The 15,907-nt window shown below is 47.5% G+C and overlaps 1 protein-coding gene across 1 annotated transcript; it reads right to left on the bottom strand.

Moving 5' to 3' along the window:
- Window positions 1-5,813: 5,813 nt before the first annotated feature.
- LOC129515741 (putative DBH-like monooxygenase protein 2) lies at window positions 5,814-13,459 on the bottom strand. The gene is made up of 13 exons (XM_055334775.1): window positions 13,172-13,459; window positions 12,134-12,280; window positions 11,496-11,657; window positions 11,194-11,277; window positions 10,261-10,428; window positions 9,969-10,071; window positions 9,614-9,780; window positions 9,176-9,267; window positions 8,857-8,953; window positions 8,656-8,715; window positions 7,230-7,360; window positions 6,365-6,479; window positions 5,814-6,056 (listed from the first exon to the last, which is right to left on the bottom strand). Exons 1-13 carry the CDS (start codon window positions 13,457-13,459, stop codon window positions 5,814-5,816), a joined length of 1,857 nt encoding a protein of 618 aa, XP_055190750.1.
- Window positions 13,460-15,907: the final 2,448 nt, after the last annotated feature.

Raw genomic sequence — 15,907 nt, forward strand, 5'->3', positions numbered from 1 at the left:
TATATTGTTATTTTTAATGAATGAAAAAATAAATATTTTACAAAGTAGTTTACAAATGCCTCAAGTTTAATTTGGAATGCAGTACATATTAGCAGATATAAGCCACCTACACAAATCCAAAGCAGAATCTTCACTAAATTTAAAAGTAAAGGTTTTTTTTAAGATTTTATTTTCTTATTTGAGAGAGAGAATGCATCTGTGGAGGGAGGAGCAGAGGGAGAGAGACAAGCAGATACCAAACTGAACGTAGAACCCAATGGGGGACTCAGTCCCACAACCCTGAGATCATGACTTGAACAGAAATGAAGAGTCAGATGCTTAACCAACTGAGCCACCTAGATGCACCTGTAAAGAAAGCAATTTTGAGACCAAGTAGTTTGAGGATCACTTCTATAGTCAAATACATTATGAACTTCTCCAGCACTCAGGAACTCCAGCATCTGTGTAAATTAAATTACATTGTAAATTGTAAATTGTAAATTGTAAATTAAATTAAAATGGCTGTTTAAGGTTCTAACTACACAAGAATGTCTACCCCCTACTATGAACACATCTGCATGGCCTGACCTAACACCACACCTGTACTGTTGTGTGGCTGGCCTGACAGGGTTCCACATGAGGGACAAAGATTTATCAGTTAGTTTCATTTGCCTTTTCGAATCTTCCCACAAACTGCACTCTTCTGAATAAAGTTGATAGACCTTATACTAGGGCCTATATGCCTCTTAACTTGACCTTCCAACTCAAACAAAACAAAACTCATAATTCCAAACTGTATCAATTACCTTAGTCATAGACTCCCTCACTTGTCTTTACCGAGGGAGCTCCAGTGCCCTTATTTTGTTGGTACCACAAACCCTGATATAATACAAAGTGTTCCGTGTCCTAGGGCACATGGAGTCCTACAGCCAGCCCACCACACCAAGACAGATTAGTTGGCTAAAGGCTTTGTTTAAAGCACTTGGGATTTGGAAAACTAGGGATTAATTTGTTCAAACAACCACAGTTCTGTAGTTACTGAAATTCATTCCCTTTGTGTATATAAATCAATCATAATTGAAAATTTGGGATCTTGAAAAGGTAAATACTCCTAAAAACAAAAAGAGCAATAGAAACAACAATAACAAAAACCAAACAAAGTAGATAAAAGGAAACCTGGACTTCAAAGTACATACAATACTAGCACCTAATGCATAGACACCAAACTTCCAGTAAAGCCAGTAGTGTTCTTTATGGAAAACACAAAACAACAACAATGACAACAGTAACAACAAAGAATTTGGTCCAGAAGCATGCATTACATATTGCATTGGATTATTTAATTGGATTGTTTGCTACTTAGTTGCCTTTATATTCTTCAGTCCCTCTTTTTCACTCATGATTTTGCGTTTTAAGTATTATAAACCAGGCATTTGTAGAACATTCCTCATTTGGGATTTGTCTAATATTTCCTAATGATTGCATTGATGTTGTATATTTTGGGCAGAAATACCATGAAGTGATGCTCTGTCGCTCTTGTGCACCACAGCAGCACATATGTGACATCTATTTGTCCACTTTTGGTGACATTACCTTGATTGAGATGCTGTCTTCCAGGTTTCTCCACAGGAAAATTACTCTTTTTTCTCATAGTTAGTAACAAATACATCATGAGGAATACTTTGAGGCTAGGTAGCTCTATGATTCCCCTCCTGTCTGTTTTGTCATGCATTGATAAGTCTTGCCTGAATCAATTATTACTATGAATTTTTCAAATGGTTTTATAACTTCACATTCCTCCTTCACTCATTATTTGGCATTATAGTGGTTGTTTGTCCTTTACCATTTATTTTTTTAAATTCTTGGTAAAAAAAATAAATAAAAATAAATAAAATAAATAAAAATAAAAAAATAAAAAAAATAAAATAAATTCTTGGTAAATAGCCACTACCCTGAGTCCCCTAAATATGCGCCTTCTCTGAGGTCCCCACATAGCCTCACAATCCAACAACTAAAATTCTAAACTCCTAGCAATCCAGGGGGCTTACAGGCTCTTCTTTTCTGGGGCCACTCTAACTGGTGAGTGCCTATGTAATACCTTCAATGTGTGAAGCCAGAACGGGATTCCTGCCTGTGCAGGAAATGGATTAGTCAGGAGCAATTGAACTTCTAGCTCAGAGATACTTGGTCTTGGGTACATATGGGAAGCACTTGGAGAGTTTCATAATTCACTAATGCCTGGACTCTATGCCCACCACCCAGGTAATTGCAATATGGAATCAAGGTTGGGAGCCACCATGTTACTGGAATAGTGAGGCAGGGAGCTTTCCTGCTCAGTTTCTGCTGACTTGATGGTAGTAGGAATTTAAAAATTGATGGGGAATCTAGCCAACAGGGGAAAGAAACTAAGTTCTCAGTTTCCTGAAAGAGAGAGAGAGAGAGACAGAGATAGGGGAAAAGAAGGAAAAAGGAGGGAGGGGAAGAAGGAGTGAAGAGGAAGAGAGAGAGGGAGATAGGAATGTGACAAAATATAGAAAATGGATAAAGGTCAATAAAGGATATATAAGAATTCTTGCAACTTTTCTATAAATTAGAAATTGTACCAAAATATTAAACAAGAGGGACATCTGGGTGACTCAGTTGGTTAAGCATCTGACTCTTGATTTCAGCTCAGGTCTTAATCTTGGGATTGTGTGATGGAACCCCACATCAGTCTCTGCACTCAGCAGGGAGTCCGCTGGTGACTGTCTCCCACTGCCCTCCCCTCACTCCCATGTTCTCTCTTAAATGAATAAAAATAAATAAATAAAAAATAAATAAATAAATAAATAAATAAATAAATAAATAAATAAAATCTTTAAGAAAATATTCAATAAGAAAGACCGGAGTTAGTGGAAACATGAGCCCATGGTTCCTCTTGTTTTCACACAAACACAGACAAAAAATAATGAGGGAATAAATCCTTTATTTACCCTCCTATTTACATGGGGTTTCTAGTAGAGGAGGTGAGATGAAGAAGGAACTATATTCTCAGTCACTTAGAGTCGACTTCTCAGGGCTAAGGGGTGGCAGCCCCAAGGACAGAATGTTCAGGAAGTTGAGGTCCATCTCTTCCCACCTCAACGTTGAGCCCCTTCCTCCTGCAGTGTGTCTGTCATTAGGCCACTAAGAAACTGCAGTCACAGCTTGTGAGTTGCAAAAAGCCTCAAGGTATCTCATCAAGTCTCCTACCCTAAGTACGATTTTTTTTTAAGTTTTATTTATTTATTCATGAGAGACACACAGAGAGGCAGAGTCTAGGCAGAGAGAGAAGCGGGCTCCATGCAGGGAGCCCAATACAGGACTCGATCCTGGGACTCCTGGATCATGCCCAGGGCCAAAGGCAGAAGCCCAACCGCTGAGCTACCCAGGCTGCCCCTAAGTATGAATGTTTTAAAACATTTCCCCAGAAGTACTGGTCTGAGCTCTCTGTCTAGTATATGTATGATGTAGATGCATCCCCTTGACCTATAGAAATATCATTCTGTATAGGCTGATAGAGAGTTCCTCTCTCTAGGTAGTTGGGAAGGAAATGCTCAGTGGCACTGGGAAACCCTCAGAGGTGGATCATGTGGGAAGGGAAAAAATGACCATTGAGGGGTTTGTAGAAACTTGACCATAGCCCCACAAGGGCAGAGCAGGTGCTTGTCCCAGTTTTTATTCGTTTCAGTGGTTCCTGTTCTAACCTAATGTCAAGCACACAGATGGTGCTCAGCAAATATGTGCACGATCACTACATGCTGAAGTCAGGAGATGGAAAGAAAACTAAAATGAAAGAAGGAAGGCTAAATAAGAACAAGAAATTCAAGGGAACACAAAGGAAAGCAGAGGTGCTTAGGTCCCACACTGGGCTGTGAGCTGGGCAAAGGGAGACTTGGGAAATTCTGGCACAGAACCTGGGGGCGGCTGCCTCGGTAGCTGGAACCTGCCAGGGTAGACGGGACGGTAAGGCTGCTGTGTAAACTGAGGGTTGGCTTCTGAAACCCAGCCAGAAAGGGTGTTTGGTTTTTGTTTTAACCTGGGAGGTTGAAGTTGAAAGAACTTGCTTGGGGGCCTTGGAGTAATACAGAATATTGGAATAGAAATGTCAGACTTGACAAGGCAAAGACAAAAGTGGTCTGTGCTCGTTGTTTTATGCTTCTGTCTGCATCTCATCTTTATCTGCGTGTTTCCTCATGCTGTAGAGAGTAATTTGCGTTCTTCACACAGCTGCCAAACGGCATCAAGCATGTTTGAGGATCAAAAGGAAATCCTCCATTTTCCTTGAATGTTGGGACCACAGAGATACTCAACTGCGAGCACACACAGTCCTCTGGCTTCAGGTGAAACTAGATCTTTCCATAATCATAAACTTTGAAAAACCTCTTTGATTTAAGGATAGCAAGTCCCTCTGCTCACACATTACAAGGCCCAGAAGTGGCCCCAAGCATTAAAAATATCCAAGACTAAGACTGCAGGAGCTGCATGTGAACACTGAAGATGTTGCATAATCTTTGAACGGAGCCTCCAGAATTCTCCAGAAGTTTCAGCACATGTAATGGGCTCAGTATCTGGCACATACCTCACCAAGCCCAGAGCTTATTCTGCTAGGAAGCAGGGCTATGATGTTCAATCAAGGCTGGTCCCCTCAAGCAGTGGTTAACAATTTACAGAGGCCAGATCCCTGGTTTCAAGGGGTTATAATTATGATTATGATTCCTCTAAACACCTTGGGATAGCCAGAGTAGGGGTCCCTTGCACATGAACAATGAGCAAGGCAATTCATAAAGTAGCATGGTGACTTTAAGTCTCAAAGGCACCACACAGGTTCTCAATCTTAGAAAACAGAAGTGCCCCCCCCAGAAGCCCAGAACAGCCATGACCAATACCCCTTTCTTGTCGATTGTGGTTGCAAATTGCAACCTGACTCCACAAACCATTTGGGTCTATTCCCTACTCTGTCCATGTGAACCTTCTTGACATCCCCTGCAGAGTTATGGATTGCCCCTCTCCACCTTGGTCTTGACTTTTTCAGAGCCCAATTCAGCCTGCCCTGCCAGTTAGTATCTTGACCCCTCATGACTTGAGTGTTGAGAATGTCACACTTGGTGGGATAAGTGAAAATCATCTGATAGTAGAGGCACAGGTGAGGAGACCAAGGACTGCTTTCAATGTTGCCTTTTGGCAACCGGGTCCTCAAATGCCCTCTGGATGCCTTATACTGAGCCATTCAAGAGACCTCCCAGCTGCCTCCCTGGGCCAAAGGCTCAAAAGAAGGAGATGGCAACAGGAAGCAGGTTGAATTCTATTTAATCTGTTGTCTTGAACTTTGTCCCCTATAAACAGAGCCTCTCCCTTTACTACAAATCACACATGTGGCTTGCTGCCTCTGCCTCATAGGGAAGGCTGGACAAAAAAAATGCCATAAGAAAAGAGAAACAGGAGCCCCCTTTAGGGTCAGCATGGGCAAAGGAGGGCTTGCAGCCCCCATCTTCCCAGGTGGCATCCCCTTAGGTGAGCTGGAGCATCAGGGTTCTCAGAGAGTGAGCCAGCCTTGAATCCAGATTTTGTTAGAAAACATGTGGTCTCATTATTGTTTCTAAAGCTTTAAAAGATGAATTGCATCCCTGAGCATGGAAGGAAGAGCCTTTATGGAACAAGTGCAATCACCCAGGCCTACAATGTTGTGGCCTGATTGTGGGAAGGGGGACAGTCAGGGTCTTTGGTGAGCCCAAACAGAGGGGAGTTTCTGTATTTGATATTAAGGGGAAGGCTGAGCAGAGTGGAACCTGAGTATTTGACATGAGGATACAGTATCAGACTCCAACCTTCAGGGTGGCAAGAAGCCAAGAAAGAGCCCCCTGCCCAAACAAGAGGGCAGCCAGAGGGAGGCACCTCAGGGTAGCAGTGCTGGAGCTTGAGAGGCCCACTGGTGCAGCCCTGAAACCTGCAGGGGTTTTGTCCTGGGGTTCCACTTTGCCTCCAGAGGACTCCAAGCAGGGTCCCCGAGTAGTAGGGATGATTTCTGGAATCCAGCCTGTAGTATTTTCCACCACCTCCTGCAGGACAAGGGAAATGGGAGAAAATGGGTAAAGGCAGAAGCCTCCCCCACTCATTTCCTTTCTTCCACACTTACTTGGTGATCCCCAGTCCCTGCAGCCTCACAAACTAGCTGGGAGACTCCAGCCACCCCACTCCAGAACAGCATCAGTCCATCTTTCTACTCGCCAGCCACTCCTTCCCTGACCCAGTATTCCCACCTTTGTAGTTCACCAGCCTCCTCCTTTCTTTTCCTGGCCTGGCCCTACACCATCCCAAACCCCTCCATCCCCAGCCCTGAGAGGGTGCTGGCTCCTGGGACACTCACATCAATGGTCTTTATTATCACCATCTGCTGGGCATCCTTGCAGGCTTTCTCAGCCTTCTTAATGTTCTCTGGAGTCCACTCAACATTGTTCATGGCCATCATGCCCTCCATGGAGCTGCCGTGGGCAGGGGGAACACATGATAGGCTAGGATCCACTCAAATCTTTGACAAAATGCCCTCATGTTTGTTAACAATATTTCCGTGTCAACAAGAGCCAAAAGGAATGCCTCACAACTCAATAAGACAACCATGATTCTGGCAGAAAGAGAAATAGCAAAACTCAAAGATGAGAATTTTTCTAAAGTGAAAAAGAGAAAGTCCTGACTCTTTAAAGACGTAGTTCTTAATCTGGAGGTCATAAAGTCCTGGATGGAATGACTTCAGGGAACTTGTAGAGGCCCTGAAATTGTGTGTGAAATGGGTGTGTCTGCACAAAAGTGCCTTTTCCTTGGAAAGGAGTTTCAGGGCTTTCATCGAATCTCAGAGACAACCTTCACCTCTAAATAATTAAGGGTTATTACTTGAAAGTAAACAGTTTTGACTGAGTCAGAGAGCACATGAGAAAAAGGCAGACGAGGAATCTATACATAAGTGATCTAACTTTTAGAGGTCTGTTCTTATCTGCTTTTCTGAGTGACCTTAGTGGTATGGGAGGGATGCTATTTTGTCTTATGTCAGGGCTTTGAGAGTCAGACATCGACAGAAGCCAGGGTTAGGATGGTAGGCGCCAACAAGGCAGCCCACCAACGAATCCTGACTCACTAGTGTAGGGGGTAGTAGGTGGTCTTCCTTTTCTTCCTTCCCCGATCTTCCCCAAGACCCCTCCCACACACACTTGAAGGTCTCATCTTCCAGGATGACTCACTCTGATACCTCCTCCCCCAGCTCATGGGCCACATGGATGATGTCAGGGTACCCCATGCAGCTGGAGATGTTGTTTCGGGGATAGTAGAAGAGGAAGATGAGGCACATCTCATTAATGGTACTGGGACCCCCCTGGGGAAGAAGAGGGAGAAAGAGATGGAACGCAAAGTTACTAAGGCAAGCAGAGAGTTGGGAAGAAGGCAGGCAGAAAATAGGGCAGGTGGTCGTTGTGCCAATGATGCCATTTTCCTTTTCCCTTAACCTACAACCAGCTGACCGATTGTTACTTCTACTTCTTACCCACTCTTTCCTCTCCCTCCCTCTCCCTCCAATTGGTAGACAGTCATTGATATTATTTCCTAAGCAATATCCCATATATCTGCCCCGTCCCCTACATTGCCACGGCCTTTGCTCTGGTTTGAGAAGATAAAATGGTTGAGGAGATGAGAGAAGATATTGAGTTTCCTGAAAAAGCCACTCCCTTTGGAGTTTCTCCAGGATTCCCCATCTCCACATGTCCTAAAGCATGACCTACTCAAATATGTCACATGTTCAGTTCACCGCAGTGGGACCTTATGGTTTTTCCCTGTGACTCCCCTCCTGCATTATCCCCATTTGTCTCTTACGGTATGTATCACTGTCTACCTCACATGATAATAGTATACATGGCTGTAGTTTCTTCCTCAATAGCATGCAACCCCTTTGGAATCCTATGAGCACCGAACCACTCTTGGCATACCAAAGGGGTGGTGTTCCTTGTAGACCATCACAACAGTGGTTAACTCTAATTGAGAATTCACTACAAGTCAGGCAATGATCTAGATGCCTTACATAGGTTAATCAACTCTCACAACAATCTTATGAGATACTATTATTAGTTCTTGTATGAATTAGAAAACTGAGGCATAAAGAGATTGAATAACTTGTCTAAGGTTAGAAAGCTACCAATGATTATGTTGACATTCAAAGCCAGGCAAGAAGGGACTCTAGGGTGGCTCAGTGGCTGAGTGCCTGCCTTTGGCTGGGGTCGTGATCCCGGAGTCCTGGAATCGGGTTCCACGTCAGGCTCACTGCAAGGAACCTGCTTCTCCCTCAGCCTGTGTCTCTGTCTCTCTCATGAATAAATAAATAAAATCTTAAAAAAAAAAAAACAGGCAAGGAGACCAAAAGTCCATGCTCTGTGTCACTCTAACATGCTGTCTGTCCGGGGTCTTAGTGGGTCATCAACAGAGAAAGTAGGGGATCCTTGCACCCATCTTACAACCACCGGGGTGTGAGAATATGAAATCCCCATGTGAATGGGTAACACCATGGGAGGAAGAAAAGAGCTTCATCTGGAATAATCAGAGTCACTCGATAGCCAAAGCCAGGGATGGGCTCTATTCTGAGGCTTCGTCCTTGACTGTGACGGGAAGGGAGGTACTTACAAAAGTCAAGGAGTCCCGGTCCAGCGTCTGGTAGTGACACTCTACCAGCAACTCGTCTCCCTATTCAGAGTGAAACACGAAGGCTGACAGTAAGACACGGAAGGACTGGTGACAGCCTTAGAGCTCCCTTGGCTAACAGTGATGAGCTCCCATCCTGCCTCCCCACCCCGACTCCAGTCCTGCCTCCCAGCAGGCTCCCACCGGTTTGATCTCCACTCGATACGGTAAATCCCGAGTCTCCTGCAGATTGAAGTCATAGGAATCATCTTTGCAGATTGTTTGGAGTTGTGTCCCATTTCTAGAGGGAACGACGCAGTGTATGAGCTCATGCTGGGGGCACGGGTTGCCCATTAAACAAAAAGCTCCTCCTTCCACAGTCTTATTCTGGTCACCTCTACTCTAGGGATAGTTCTAGTTCTTCCTTACTCCCAACCAAGCATAACCCTATGCTGCAGAATACTATCCTCAAATTTGTTCCCACATGCCGATGGGAAAGCTTCAAGTCCACGCCTTCCCTTACCTGTATTGCACAGCCTGCAGAGCACGGCCAGCCAGGTGGGTGTGGAGCAGGTAGCCGTACACCTGTATGTCAGGCACTGGGGCCCCATTCATCTGTGATAGGGAGGAGACCCATCTGGTTTGTTAGGAACTCTCGTCTTGCCCTGCTCCTTGATTTGCCCCCCTTAATATGGAATACCTTCCTCTTATGACCGACACAAGCCTCTTTCATTCTTACTGAGCCCTCCTAGACCCTCCTCCTGCCCCACCCTCCAACTCCCAAAGCCCAACTCCTTCCTTCCCTTGCACGATCCAGGTTAGCAGTTTTCCCGAGCACCAGGCTAGGCTGTTGGCCATTCGCCAAGTCCCAGGCTCAGGCTGTGTGTGCTTATGGACCACCCCAGATCTGTGATGGGAAACAAGAATCTTCAGGAAGGATGTGCCCCCCACCCAGCCTCACCTCCTCAAACTTCTCCGTCTTGCACAGCCCATAGGACAGGAAGGACTCTGCACCCGGGGGTATGAAGTGGATGGGGAAAGTGAAGAAGCCCAGCTGGAGGACTCCCATGTCGTATTTGCGCAGCTGTGCGGTGTAGTATAATCGGATCCCCGAGGAGTCATACACACCTGGTGCAGAATGGAACAGTGACAGAAGGCAAGAGAGCTGATCACAATGTGGGAGCAAGAGACCCAGGAAAGCTGAGACAGGGCTGTGACCAAAACGAGCCTGTGTGCTTCCCACAGCACCTTCCCAACACCTAAAAGCATAAGCCAGCCGCACCAGCTCTTCCTCCAAAAATGTTCTAGATGCTCACCAGGAAGGTTGTGAAAATTGCTGTAGTGAATCTCCAGTCGGATCCACTGGGGGTCCAAGGGGGTCCCAAGAGAGACACCCACATCATCTGGAAACTGGTAACTCTGTTGGATGGAGGAAGGTTTGGCAGCAAGGAGGGCCAGGTGCTAGGTGCAGGGGCCAGGACCTGCCTATGTTTTCTGGCCCTCGTCCCAGACCTCCCCTGTCTCCTGGTTCTCCATCAGTCCAGCAATCCCAGTCTCCTGACACCATGCACCCCCTTAGCCACCTATTTCCCTCATCTCAGGACTCACTGTGCCCCCGACAGCCCAGCCTACGATGACCTGTGAGCAGAGGGAGAAGGCAGGGTCAGCTCCATAGCAGTCACTGATGCCCGTGGGTAGAACGCTGGCATTGCCACAGGCATACACCAGGATGTGATGCACCATTGTCTCATCATGCTCCACCATCTTGGGCTCAAACTGGGTGAGAGAAGGAGGGCAGAGCATGGTCAAGATCTATGTCAAGTCCTATCCCCCCATTCCTTTGCCCCAAATAAAACTACACCCATCCCCCATTTCTGTTTCTCTTCCTTCTCCATTTGTTCTGTTTTTCTTCCCCAAACCATCACTTACCCCAAATTCTATCTGACTTCTCTCTCAGCCCCTACCCTTTTAAACTCCTTCCCTGAGTGTGTGACATACCGAATCTAGCTGAGACAATCCCCAAGACTTCTGAATTTCCCTTAATAACCTCACCAGTTCACTGTATCTGAGCACAGGCCTCATTGGATCCTGCTCTAAAGAAAAAAAAATGACTCCCACACATTTGCTAGTTATTGTAAGATCCAAATCTGAAATCCCTCAACTGTGAAATCAGGCGATCAAGTTGGAGTTCCCTCTAGCCAAAATTCACTGACCTGACAGCCTTTGGCCCTGTCCTCCAAGTCTGAACTTCCTCCTAGGCCATGAGTACGATTCTGGGTCCAAGGTAGGGCTCAAGACTTTGCTCTTTGGAAACACTAATTGACGACCTCCATCAAAATCTCTGCTGCATTGTGGGGCTTCATTAGAAAAGTGTTGGGAGCTATAGTTCTGGGCTCAGGAAAGCATGAACCCCCCCCAAATCTGACTTGGCCCCCATATTCTCCTGGCTACTTCTCTCCCGCTTCCTCTCAAAATTTTCTGAACACCATCCCTTCTCAGTTGGCTGTGCTCACTACCTTGTCCATGTCTGGTTCCCCATACCTTGAAGATGTGATGCTTCTTGCTAACGATGGGGAGAGGGAGGAAGGTGCAGGCATACGTGGTGTCATCCTCTGGAATGAGGAACTGGAGAAGGACACACAGACTGAGCTGGGTTGGAAATGAGCTCTCAGAGAAGTCGGGGAAGGGACAGGCCCACTTTGTGTCCTCAGGGGGCTGGGGGAAGTCACATTTACCTCGATTCAAGGAACATACTGGGTATTGGGTGCCAGAGTAGGGTCTGGATTGAGTGGGAACATGGGAAGGAGGCTTAGAGGTGGCTGGGTGGGGTGGGGGCCTCTTACATCAGTGATCTCCAGGTCATGGATGATGGTATCCTCAGGAATGTCAAGGTCATCAGGGTGGACTATTTGTAGCAGGAAGATAGACTTGACAAAAGTACGGTCCCGGTCCAGCTTCAGAGTGTCATCCAGGCCATAGGTGGCCAGCACCCTCATGGTGTCACTCTAGGGATGTCAGCGGCATTGAGGTGCTGCCCATGAGCAGCACTTTGCACATATCCACACCCAAGAACTGACACAAGCCACTTGCTCACATCTACACAGTGGAATAGAAAGAGCTTCCAACTGGAGGTCGGAACTAGTCGGGTTCTAGTTCTACCTCAGAGGCCAACTTGCTGGAAACTTTGAGCAAGGACATCCCTTCTCGATGCCTGTGTGCACATCTGGGAAATGACACCCTAACGTTCAGTGAAATGAGGCAAGGTTCTTGGAGAGGGGAACCCAGGGGAGGTTGAGGTGGGTGCTTAATCAGTGGGCTTGTGGATTTGGAGGGGAGCACAATGGAAAGGCAGAGAGGGACAGGACCCTGGGAACTGTGACTGCTGCCTGAGACACATGCATATACCAGATTGGTGGTGACTGAACCTCCCCAGAAGGAAAAGCTGCTTAGGATTGGGTGCTTTCTCCCCTTACTGTTTTACCGTAATGTCTTGGTCGTGAGGGTCACAGGAGCGGAAGGGCCTGGAGAAGCGCATGGTGGTGTAGACAGCATCCTCCGTCAGCCCCTGCAGCTCAGCATCCTGGCTCCCGTCCTCCTCCAGGGTGTCTTCATCTACCAGGTGCTGATCCTGGGGTCCAGTGAAGATCAAAGAGAAAGAACAGGAAACCCGTGTGGTCATGACTTCAGAGCAGCTGTTCCCTTTAGCAACTCAAGCTACTAAGTTAGCAGGACCCAGGTCTTCTTTATTTTGTACTTTGCTCCTGGGACAGAGCATGATGTCAGGGTGGATCCCTGGGGCAGAGGGGTGGACAGTGTCTGATAGGGTTTCACCCCTTGACCTTGATTCACTGCTCCTGTTCCAGATTTCAAGTCCATAAATCCTAGCGTTCCTGCATCTCCAGCCTCGAAAGTTCACTCACCCTCTGAACTCTCTATGCTATTTGTCCTCTGTTGTGGCTCATGACATTGATACTTCCCCCTATAAATGCAGATCCGATGGGTGAGATTGGGAGCTGGGCAAGCTGCTTCTTCATCTGTAGAATGGGGTAATAATCATGCACCTCGTAGTGAGGTTGCTAGGTTTAACATGCAAAGATTTGGGAGCAACACTTGGTTGATCAAAAGTACGTGACAATTTTAAGCTATTACTATTGTAGTCGCTGCTGTGGTTATTAGACCATTTTATGCTGCGGCCCACCTGACTGAGCCTAATGGGAATTAGGGCTGGAGACTGGGTCACCAATAGCATGGACTCTCCCCCATTGCCCTGCATTTAGTGGTGCAGGACTCCCTCAGTCCGGTGATTCCATTTCTTAGCACCTTAGGACCATGGAGCCTGGAAGGCCTTGTCTGGAAACTCTCCAAAGGACCATTTCTGTAGGGAGAGGTCAGCAGTCAGCTGGTGTTCTGGGCATGGGCCTGGATATGTTTGGAAAATGTGGATCCTTCCTGGACTCAGAGCCATCCTCAACTCAGCAAGGGACCTTCATCCATGGAAGGGGGCCACCCTCAGACTTACCGAGAAATAGACGTTGCCGTCGGGCAGGACTCCTCCAACAACCAGATCGCTCCCCATTCTGGTGTTACGATTTGTGACACCCAAGCCCACCCAGCCAGCTGTCCGGACCTGCAGCTCAAAAGTGATGATCTCAGCCTCAAGGTCAAAGTCCCAGCGCAGGAAAATGACGTTGGACGGATCTAGGAACCTGGAATAACGCAGGCGAGATGTGGGACCAAGGCCTTTGCCTGGGGAGGGGACTACCAGGGCCGTAAGTAGGAGAAGCCTGAAGAGAAGGGCACAAGTCATGGCTCCTGGGGTCTGGAGCATCTCTCCTACAGATGGACACGCAGGAAGTATGGGTTTATATGTGCCCCTACCTGTGCCAGGCACTGTGCCATGGGGGAGGGACAGACTGGGGCTCTTCTGATATGATTATCCTCTGGATTCAGAGTGGTGCCGCTTACATAACTCTGGAGGTATGAGTGTCCAGAGAGGGTACAGAGAAGATAGCCCTTGCCCTGGAGCAGGGTCCTGACGCAAAATTCTCGGGAATAGATCATTTAGACTCTTGCACCCCAACCCCATGCCAGTGTCCTGCCAATGGGGACCCTGCAGAATCAGGGGAGGGGTTGGTTTTTCCCTGCCTCTCCTTCCTTGTCTTTCTCCCTTTCTGCAACCCCCATCCCTGTGTCCTTGGATGTCCTTAGTGAACACTCTGCCCTCTGGCACCTGCCCCCCACCCCAGCTGTTATGGGCATCTTCTATATCTGGAACTGGGGCAGAACAGAGGGTGGGGGCGAGAGTGATTACACGCAGCAGAGGAAGGAGAGAAGTTTTAGAGGAGGCGTTCAGGGAAGGTGATGATTTCCATCTCTCGGAGGAGTCTTAGCTACTAATCCCTGGAAGGACACATAGAGGTGAAGGAGCCATAATCAGCTTTCCAGATGGGCAAGTCTGGGGTGGCCTTGAGTTTCTGCACATTCCTGGGGAGCAGCAGGAGGAGGGGAGGGGGGAAGAGGGAGAGATTGGGGGATAAGTGTAAACTGGCCCTTGGGAGGCTTGGTGCTCTACCCTTGTTACATGAATTGCCTGCCAGGGCATTTAGTGACTCTCGCTCCACTGAGGGCTTGGCCCAGGGTCCTCACTGGCAAGTGCCTCGGTATTCAAACCATAAAAGCACAGAAGGAATGTTAGAATATTCACCAGAGTGAAAAGGAATTTTAGATCCACTTAATTTTTAGATGAGGAAAGGGAAATTAAATACCCAGAGGTAACATGAGTAGTGCCTGAACCCCTATCTGGTCAGAGGCAGAGCTAGTACCAGAACACAGGGGTCCTGCCACCCCCCCCCAGCCAGTGCTCTTTCCATTATTTTCTTAGGTTACAGACACCCACGGGGCACCTGGCCACCCGCCATGCCTTCCCACCGAGGTTTGCCCTGATGGAGGGAGTTGTCATCTGCTGATTGCTTCTTGGGGAAGGGACTCACTCGATGCCTGGAGGTTTCTCTGTCCAGGTTCTGACACAGCTGAGGCAGAGCTGGAATTGCCTCATTTCCCCCCAGTGTCCTTTCTCCATCAGACAATGGAGGAGCACTGAAAAATTAACAAGGACTTGTGCCCAGGAGGTATCGTCTCCCAGCACAGAAACTGGACCACACATCACATGGGAATTCATCTCAAAGGGGGGTGGGGTTGGGGGGGTGGACAGGAACTGGAGCATCTGTTTATGCCTCTAGTCACGGCCTGCACACTCTTTTCAGTATCTACTGAGTTCATCAAAGCTGGTAAGGACCCAGCTGAGGTTGTTGGCAGCTGCTGTGAGCACCTGGGTAGGAGTTATGGTGCAGTAGGAGAAAAAATCCATTTCCCAAGGCAGCAACCATAATGCCCAACTCTGGGCATGGGAGCAGGGAGGTTGCTAGGCAGCCATCTGGAAGGAAGAGGCTTACCTTGGCCCAGGTTGGGAGTAGGGCCAAGACCAGAGGAGGAGCCTGACCTTGAGGAGCGGGAATCCAGGGAGGAGATAACAGGAGTGTCAGAGACACTCTGATCCCAATCGCATTTGGGGATTAAGGCTAAGGGAGGAGGCGACAGGGAGACAGGTGAGCCAGCCCTGTAAACCAAGATGCGGCCAGATCCCTTATCGTGCAATCTATCTACCTGCCTGAGGGGGGGACAGGGAGCCAGTGCCTGCAGCCTCAGAGTATCTGCTCCTGGGCTCCCTCTGGCCACTGGCAGGATTTTTCTCTGTCTGTTGACCTTTTCACCTAGTTATGGTTTGTTCCCCTTGCCCGGCCTTCTTCCCTTCCATCCTCTGATCCCCAGAGCCACTCTCTCCACGGTAAACTCAAAATGCAATGCACATGGCTTGCGGGGTGAGGATGCCTCTGGGTTGGCATGTACATATTTCTGGTGTTCAAGATGTGTGGTTTGGGCAATGCTTCCCAGAGCATCACCCTTCCACCCTCTCTGGAGAGAAGAGATTGGGAATAGGTAAGAGAGCTCACGGCAGAAGGGGACCAGCGCATGTGACTTAGAATGCAGGGCAATTGACGTTTCGTGCACAATTAGATGATGCAAATTTGAAATCATCTGCTATTGAAAATATTAACTCACTTTATACACAAAATTGTACATAATGAAAATGAGTGTCTATTTTTAAAAGATTTCATTTATTTATCTGACACAGAGAGAGAAAGCACACAAGCAGGGGGAGAGGCAGAGGGGCGGGGGGACGAGACTCCCCACTGAG

The sequence above is a fragment of the Nyctereutes procyonoides genome, unplaced genomic scaffold (assembly GCF_905146905.1).
Source record: "Nyctereutes procyonoides isolate TBG_1078 unplaced genomic scaffold, NYPRO_anot_genome, whole genome shotgun sequence".
Lineage (NCBI taxonomy): Eukaryota > Metazoa > Chordata > Mammalia > Carnivora > Canidae > Nyctereutes > Nyctereutes procyonoides.